This window comes from Arachis hypogaea, chromosome 5 (genome assembly GCF_003086295.3).
Source record: "Arachis hypogaea cultivar Tifrunner chromosome 5, arahy.Tifrunner.gnm2.J5K5, whole genome shotgun sequence".
Taxonomy (NCBI): Eukaryota; Viridiplantae; Streptophyta; class Magnoliopsida; order Fabales; family Fabaceae; genus Arachis; species Arachis hypogaea.
The window spans coordinates 106045211-106054670 of record NC_092040.1 but is presented as its reverse complement, the minus strand read 5'-3'; the positions used below and the strand labels follow the sequence as shown (position 1 = coordinate 106054670).

Genomic DNA, 9460 nt, shown 5'->3' with positions numbered 1-9460 from the left:
TATCATTACAATTTATCTAAAAAATGCTTTATATTTTATATGTATGCGTGTCTCTGTATCTTATAAGATTTTAAATTTAAGTATCGACATGTCCTGTATCCGTATTAGTGTCAGTATATATAAATAATTAACATATAAAACCGTATATTATGTTAACTAATTTAACTAAATACGTCTAAATATCTAATAATGATCACCTATAATTTTTTGACGTCAACTAATTATAACTCAAATAGTACGATCTTTTTATACTTACCTAGAGTTAGCAGTTCGAATCTCACTTCTCTCTTAAAAAAACAAAACTATAATTTCTCGATACCAAGACAACAAGTAGTTACCAAATATTATTGTGCAGTGTATTAACTATTAACGTATGTGTATGTGCAGCATTATTATGAGACAAACAATAGTGCTTCTTCATCACCAACTCTGTCTTTCTCGTGACATAGTACTTACTATTTCACAATTCATTGAAACACTTACTAGTTAACATTATATAGTTCCGAGAAGTACAAAAGAAAATTAAAAAAGAAAAAGAGTAATTTTCTTCTCTCCACCTTCAGCGAATCATGGCTGTTAGAATTCTTTCGTCTCTCCGTTCAGTCTCTTCATCTTCTGCTTCACCTTCTACTGGTAATAAGTATATTTATAACATTGTCTCTTCCATTTAAAGCATATCCCAGTAACTTTAAATTTTAATTTCCTTTTCCTCCTTTAAATCTTAATCTTGATCTGATAAATCTCACTTTATGACCAAGTTTATTAACAATGTAAACCATTGAATGGCAATCTTTTCAGGACTATATTGTAGATGGGTTAGAAGTATAAGCAGAATTGGTGCTTCTGCTGCTGCTGAAGCTGAGCCTGTGACTCCACCAGTGCAAGTTGATTATAGTCAGCTTTTAATTGATGGAAAATTTGTGGATGCAGCTTCTGGTTAATACCTTAATTGATTTATGTACTTATTAACTGGTGCATCATTCATTGATACATAACAATAAGAAACCAAGTTTAAAGTGTTGTTTTTTTTTTTTTCTTGTTAGGAAAAACTTTTCCAAGCTTTGATCCAAGAACAGGAGAAGTAATAGCAAATGTTGCCGAAGGTGACAGTGAAGATGTTAACCGTGCGGTCTCTGCTGCACGCAAGGCGTTTGATGAAGGACCATGGCCAAAGATGACAGCTTATGTATCATTAACATCTTATCTAATGTGTTTTTTTGTGATAAATTTAAGATTTCATAACATGTTTTGATAAGATGCTACATGATTTTCATGCACAACTATGTACTAAACAGTGTTTTGATTGTTCAATACTCTAGGAAAGATCGCGAATACTATTTCGCTTCGCTGATTTATTGGAGAAACACAATGATGAAGTTGCAGCAATTGAAGCATGGGACAGTGGAAAGCCTTATGAACAAGCTGCAAATGTCGAAATTCCTATGGTGGTTCGAGTGTTTCGGTATTATGCAGGTAAAATTATTATTACAAAGAACATTTTGAGTTTGCATTTCAAGTACAAAGATCAAAGTTGACATTGTTGTTTTGGCTACCCTCATGGTTTTCTCAAGGTTGGGCAGATAAAATTCATGGGCTAACTATTCCAGCTGATGGACAGCACCATGTGCAGACCTTGCATGAGCCTATCGGTGTAACAGGGCAGATTGTTCCATGGAATTTCCCGCTTCTTATTTATTCGTGGAAGGTTGCGCCGGCGTTAGCCTGTGGTAACACGGTTGTGTTGAAAACTGCAGAGCAAACACCACTCTCAGCCCTCTATGTATCAAAATTATTACTTGAGGTTGGATTGCCATACTGTCACTTTTTTGGTACATGGTTAGATCAATGTATTTGGATATAGATTTTATCAAAGATAATTTGAATCAGTGAGATTCTTTGTCAAGATAGCCTAAGAAAAAGTTGCTATAATTTGGCCTCAGTGCCTAACAACAGCAGAATAGCTACAAAATTCTCATCAGTTTTCAAACACAAAGATTTTGGTTCTGCATCTATGAATCTATACATTTGTGATTGCCTTCACTGATGGATTTCATGAACAACAGGTAGGACTTCCTCCTGGTGTACTAAACATCATCTCCGGCTTCGGTCCGACTGCCGGTGCAGCTCTATGTAGTCACACGAATGTTGACAAGGTAACTGAAGATGAAATACAATGCATACATAATCTGCATTAGCATTGGTTTCTGAATTTGTGCCTATCATGTTCTTATAGCTAATTGAAAAACAAAATTTGATTTGTTTCATTTTTGCAGGTTGCTTTCACAGGATCCACCGACACTGGTAAGATTGTTCTAGGACTTTCTGCACAAAGCAATCTAAAGCCAGTAACACTGGAGCTTGGTGGAAAATCTCCCTTCATTGTTTGTAGCGACGCTGATATTGATGTAGCTGTTGAGGCTGCTCATTCTGCTTTGTTCTTTAACCAGGTTTGATGATACAAATATTTATTGAGTATTGGTTCAATTTGGTCTCTTAGATTTTAAGAGAGATGATTCTTGAGTCATGACATGGTATCTTTTATAATAAAAAAAGTCTATAGTTCAATCTTTGTTATTCCTATTTTATTAAATTACAAAGTAGTATGTGCAAGACAAAAACGATAGACTTGCACCCTCACCATTCATGGATCAAAAATGGAACTTACTATTCAATGTATTCAATGTATCCAATATGGTTAACTCAAGCTTTTTTCCTTTTGTCTTCTATTCTATAGGGCCAATGTTGTTGTGCTGGTTCTCGCACATTTGTACATGAAAGCATATATGATGAATTCGTGGAAAAATCGAAAGCTCGTGCCCTCAAACGTGTAGTAGGAGACCCTTTCAGAAGAGGGGTTGAGCAAGGTCCTCAGGTATCTGCCATCCCATCATTTCTTTCTTAATGAAACTCAAAATCATAGATATAATTGCTCATGCTAACAGATTTCTTTAGTTTTAGACTGATATTTATATAATTGCTAAGTAATATCATCTAAAAGGGTCATGGATAATAATATATATACTAAAAATTCTTATGTCTCAGATTGATTCTTTGCAATTTGAGAAGATCCTAAAATACATTAGATCAGGAATTGAAGATGGTGCTAAACTTGAGTCTGGTGGTGAAAGATTTGGCTCCAAAGGCTACTATATCAAACCCACTGTTTTCTCCAATGTTCAGGCAATTATTTATACCTTAAATAATGTTTCCAATTTTGGACAAACTGTATCACATAAAATAAGTAAATTAACCATCTATTTTTAAATTATAATTGTAGGACAACATGTTGATAGCAAAAGATGAGATCTTTGGTCCAGTACAAACAATCTTGAAATTTAGGTATGGTTGGTTCATCACTAGTCAAAGTTACCAATTACCATAGTATTTGCACATTATATTTTTTCAATATTTCTTCATCTTAAATTCTAGTTATTCTATGATTGAAATAAATGACAGGGATATAGAGGAAGTGGTACAGAGGGCAAATTCAACTTCTTATGGCCTTGCTGCTGGAGTCTTTACAAAGTCCATAGACACTGCTAACACATTGATGCGCGCGCTGCGAGTTGGGACAGTTTGGATCAACTGTTATGATGTCTTCGATGCGGCAATACCTTTCGGCGGATACAAGATGAGTGGACAAGGGAGAGTGAGGGGAATGTATGGCCTTAGCAGCTACCTTCAAGTTAAAGCTGTTGTCAATCCTTTGAAGAATCCAGCATGGTTGTAGTTTTGACAATATAACCAGTGACTAATAATGTTATGATTTTGTTATGTGAAAATGAACTAGTACCTCTATTAAGTTCATCTAATTGAATGGAATATTTTCCCTATGGCATTTAAATTGAGCCAAATTTATTTCGAAACCAAATGCATAATATAAATAAAGAATCAACTAAATACAGGAATTAATTAGGTGAGAAAATTAGAAAAATATACTTACATCCATGTCAAACCAAGGTGATAGATCTTTTGGGGTAGGCTTGAACAAGATTGAGCATGAAGTATTTGACCCTCCAGATAAGATATTTAAACATTAAAAATAATCAGATTTTTTTCTTGACAAGATAATTGTTGAAGACTAAGCATTTGGTAACAAAATTCTAAAATTCTAGAACTTCATACGAGGATCAAGAGTAATGGTTCCAAAAGCAAGCACAATGGTCTAAATTGAATTGGATTTAAGAAACAAAAACTGTTCTGCCCAATTAAACCGGCCAAAATTAACAAGTCCAATTTGATAATTAACTAATAAATTTGGATTTAGATTTATGAAAAAAAAATATAATTATTTTTAACTATTATATGCAAGAGTACACATTTTTTTAGCTGCAATAATACTTTACAAGCAAGTGAATTATCTAACTGAATCCAACTAAGTTGTTATAACATTTTTTACACCCACAATTTGATTATGAATATGAATAATTTTGGTATTGTTGTTAGTTTACAATAGTGTCGTGCTTATAACTTTTTTGTGTTTTTGCAGTTTTTGTGTAATGTCGATGAGTAATCTGTGCCAATTGTTGGGATGACTTTTAACACATTTGAAGAAGTTGAAAAATTCTACAAAGATTATTCTAAATTTACAAGTTTTTCTACTAAAATAAAGAACACATAAGAAGGAAAATCAAATTAAGAATCAACTGATTACATATAGTCGAGAGGAAAAATGAAAAACTAACATATCTCCTACTCAGAAAATAAAACCCTCAACCAGTTTAAATTGTCATGCAAGAATTTATCTACACATACTGAAGGACATTGGTGTTTGAGTTATTTTCAAGGTTGTTTTGAATCATTCATATCTATGTTGTCCAAATCAAGCAGAGATGTTTAAACAACATAGGCAGCTAATCGTGTTTATACGTTGTACACTTGAGAATAATGATAAAGCTGGTATTAGAATAAGACATATAAATCATTTGTTGCAACCGCAGATGGTCATCGTGAATTAAGTTTTATTAAAAAAGATGTTAGAAATTATATTACGAGAAAAGCTCGAAATGTTTCTGATCAAGATTATGTCAAAGAATTTAAGAAATACTTATTGATAGGGAAAGAGAAGAACCAAAATTTCTTTTGTCTGCTTGAACTTGAGACTAATCACTCAACAACAATTTTTTTGACATAAAGCAAGAAACTGGATTCTTTTTCTTGGGTGCCCATTTTGTATAAGCTTTTAGTTTAATGTTTCTATTCAGCGGGCGTGGTTATTGGCAAGAACTTATTGAATCCATCGTTTAGGCTCATAATATGCTTTTAAGTATTTTTGAGATATTGTTTCATTTGATATCACTTATAATACAAATAGATAATTTGTTGTGTTGGTCTAAAACAGTTTTGGTGTCAATTGAAAATAGTTTCTATACTTTTTGAAATACATTTTGATGCATATCTGATCTTTTTGTTGCTATGTGGTTGACTTTTGGTATAGTTGGTTTTTGGTTCTTTTGTTGATATGAATTACCATGGTCATTGTACACTATTTGGATGTGTTTTTATGAAAAATAAGGATATTCAATCATTCAAATGATTATTTAAATGTTGGCTTCGCTGCATGGGAAGAAATGCTTCAAAAGACATTTTTACCGATTAATACGAGTCGACGAAAAGGGATATTGAGATTTATATGCCAACAATAATTCATAGGTGGTTTATTTGACATATTATGAAGAAGATTCTACAAAAATTAAAAGGCTACAAGAGACATGAAGAAATTGAACAAGAGATGAGTGACGGAAGAAGAATGTCGGTAAAGAATTTCTCAATAAAATCGCGTTGCAAGTATAGATCTAAACCGACAATTAAACCTCAATCAACGTTTAATATGGTTGTCACTTTAGCAAACCCAATAAAATTAACTGAAATATTTAAACCTCGAGTCGTCTCTCAAAGGAATTGCAGGGAAGTGTAGTTTATTATTGGCTATGAGGTATATTTCGGGGTTTTTTGTAATAAGAAACAAGAAAGTAAAATGGCAAGAAAATAAACTAATAATTAAGGAAGCTCTTAGCAGGGAAAGAGAATTAGAAGTCCTATCCTCATTATCGTTGTCATTTGTGATGGTAAATGTAAATTTCCTTCACTTAGTTACCCTATAACCAATGAAGAAAAGTCAAGTGCATACAATCAACTTGAGTTCACAAGTCCTAGTCAACTCATAGTGAGGGACTAGATTTAGTGAAGTTCAAACTAACCGGTAATCTTCAATTACCAATCAACAAGAGACTTTGACAATTAAACAGTCTCCAAATCATCAACCCGAGTCAAGAACACAAAATTCTATTTTAAAATTCGACTAAGCATTTTATCAAACACTTGGAATGCACCAAATAAAAACATGGAAAACTAACAAGAAATAGTAAAATCTACGACTAACAATTGCAAGGAATCAATAACCAACAATCAAAGAGAGAAGCTATAAACATGAAACACTTCAAATTGCATTAAAAGAGAATTAAATTTAACAAGAAGAGTTCATAAACTAAATTGAAAAAATAAAAAAATCAACAAGAGGAGATAAACTAAGATACTAGAACAATAAAAGGTAGAGGAAAAACTAAATTAAGCAAGATGGAAATCTAAATTTGAGAAGAAATAAAACCAAAAGAAATCCTAAAACCTAGAAAGAGGAGAAAGCCTCTCTACCTAACATTCTACATCTAAAACCTAACCTAAAATGTGTGAATGAATGAATTATCACCCTATATAGCTCCACTCTGCAGCCTCTTGTCTTTATTTTCAGGCCTGAAACTAGGTCAAAAGCAGCCTAGAAATCACCCCTAGCGAATTTCACTTATTGCAGCACGTGACGCTCGTCTCACGTACGCGTCAGCCACGCGTATGCGTCACATTGATAATTCACTGGCCACGCGTACGTGTCGGTCACGCGTACGCGTCATGTGAACGCTGCTCCTGTCACGCGCACGCTTCAATCACGTGTACACGTCACTACAAGCTTCTGAAATCCTTAATTTCTTGTGTTGCCTCCAATTATGCATGCTTCCTTTCCATCCTCTAAGTCATTCCTGCCCTATAAACTCTGAAATACTTAACACACATATTACGGCATTGAATGGTAATAAGAGGGGATTAAAAATTAGTGATTTTAAGGCCTAAGAAGCATGTTTTCAATCATAGCATAAAATTAGGAAGGAAACTTAAAAACATGCAATTTGCATGAATAAGTGGAGGAATAATTGACAAAATCCACTCAATTCAATCCAAAATGTACCATAAAATAGTGGTTTTTCAATGAGTCATGTTGTTTGGAACTCTCTTACAAAAGATGTATTTGATAAAAATTGAAATGATTTTCTTATGAAGTATGGTGTTGGAGATAATAAGTAACTTTCAGGTAATGGTGGTTTTATTAGAATTAATTCATATTGTTATTTTTAGTGTTTTTTCTTTGTAATAACGATGCAAAACTGTATATCTTTCGGTGTTGTGGTTTCTGATTTACTCTTTTGATGCTTTTTATAACTTTTTGAAAATCTTCATTTATGGATCCTAGTATATATTGATCGGCATTTTCGGACTAGAATGAGAAGAACACAAAAGAACCAGATCATGCATACTTTTTTTAACAAGTTTATTATAAGAAATAGCTCATTGATTTGATTTGTAAAACAATGTGATCATTGCGTAGCAAGTATTGAGCAAAAAGTGAGAGAATCTGATGCTACATATTTTTATACTATTATGCTTTGTGCAACAAAATTATCAATAGAAGCTCAATTTCGGCATGTGTATATCCAAGAGAAGTTCAGAGAAGTTCAAGCATAATTTAGAGAAAAGATAAATTGTACCATAAGATTGACGGAGTCCGCTCTAGATTTTATGTAAAATTCATAAAATTAATAAGTAATTAGTCAATAAATTAATAATTAATTAGAAAAATTAAAAATATGAATTTTATAGATTAATAAGATAGAACTAATTAAAATAATAATTTTGACACTAATTTTAGAAAATTTGGCCTAAAATTAGGACGAACAGGTCGAACCGGACCTGTATTGGACCCAAGGCCCAACCCAATCCATAAAACAAAATGAGCTTCAGCTCATTCCCTCCCCCTTCATTCACAACTCACGTTCCAAAACACAAGGGAGGAAGAAGGAAGATTCCAAAACCCTTGGTTCCTCTTCAAATCACCATATCTTCTCACTCCGAGCTCTGATCGCCGCACTATTTGCGTCCACACATTCGTGGCATCAAGCTCTACAAAGCCCGGTGACTAATTTTGGTAAGGAACCTCAATTTCATCTCAGATTTTTTTCCCTAATTTTTGTAAACCTTGAAGTTGGGTTGTTGAAACTTGATATTTTGGTGTTTAGGCTCAAATTAAACTCGATGGATTAGCGGGTTTTGCTCATTTGAGGCACGGGTATGGTAAGGTCTCTCTAAACCTTTTGGATTCTTGGATTATTGTGTGTTAGATACTGAAATTTGGTATATGGATGTGGTAATGTGTAATTATGTTTTTGGAGCACCATTGAAGATATGGAAACTTGATTTGGGTCATTAGATTGCTGAATTTGGTGGTGAAGCTTGATACTTTGCCTAATTGTTTTGCCTTGGGTTATACGAGAAAATCGGCCAAGGTATGGTTTAAATTTTTCGTTTTTAATATATAATGTCTCGTGAAAACTTAGGCTAGGTAACCATAGGATAGGTGTGAATGTATGAGTATGTTAATTGTTTAGTACCTTTGATGATATGTGTTGATATGGATTGAGCATTTGTTGATGTTTATTAATTATGATGGAAATAGAATGATAAATGATAGTTTGATGATGAGTGATAAGTTAGTAATAATGAATATATATATGTTGATGTCTGTGGGCATAATTGTGAAGCCTATGAAAGGGGATTTTGTGAAAGTGAGGTAAGGTGGGTGATTGAAAGGTACGATTTTGTGTTGATGTGATATGGTGTGTTGTGGTGCTGATTATATGCATAGAATGTTAAGGTTTGAGTTTTGATTTTGAATGAAAATAGAGGATAAAGATTTTTGTGTAACTTTGATTTTTGGCCGAACTTTGATGAGGCATAACTCGGCTTCCAGACCTTCAAATTTCTTCAAACTAGTTTCATATGAAAATGGGGTCCGTGAAGTTTACGCCGTTTGAAAAATGGATAAAAAATATTTTAAAACAAAAAAGTTATGGTCGTCAGAAGTTCGGAGTGCAAAACTGAAAATTCTGCAGCATTCATCATTTTTGCCATTCTGCAGAACTTGCATACGCGACTACTGCACGCGACACAACCAACATATTCGGATTGGGCATCTCGCGTACGCCAGCAGAGTGCTTGCGTACGCGAGCATGATAAAATGAGCCCTTGCGTACGTGAGCAAAATGCTAGCGTACGCGACAACCCTGTTTTCAGCGAATGAAATTTTGTGTTTTAAAACTTAATTTTTGAACCTCTAAACCTCTATTTTTACTCTTTT

At 33.5% G+C, this 9460-nt stretch overlaps 1 protein-coding gene across 1 annotated transcript; it reads left to right on the top strand.

The window, feature by feature from the left end:
- The first annotated feature begins 317 nt into the window (after positions 1 to 317).
- On the top strand, positions 318 to 3838 carry LOC112802492 (benzaldehyde dehydrogenase, mitochondrial). The gene is made up of 11 exons (XM_025845731.3): positions 318 to 633; positions 799 to 936; positions 1044 to 1186; positions 1320 to 1473; positions 1572 to 1801; positions 2064 to 2153; positions 2274 to 2447; positions 2735 to 2872; positions 3043 to 3180; positions 3278 to 3339; positions 3457 to 3838. Exons 1-11 carry the CDS (start codon positions 570 to 572, stop codon positions 3728 to 3730), a joined length of 1605 nt encoding a protein of 534 aa, XP_025701516.1. The 5' UTR covers positions 318 to 569; the 3' UTR covers positions 3731 to 3838.
- Positions 3839 to 9460: the final 5622 nt, after the last annotated feature.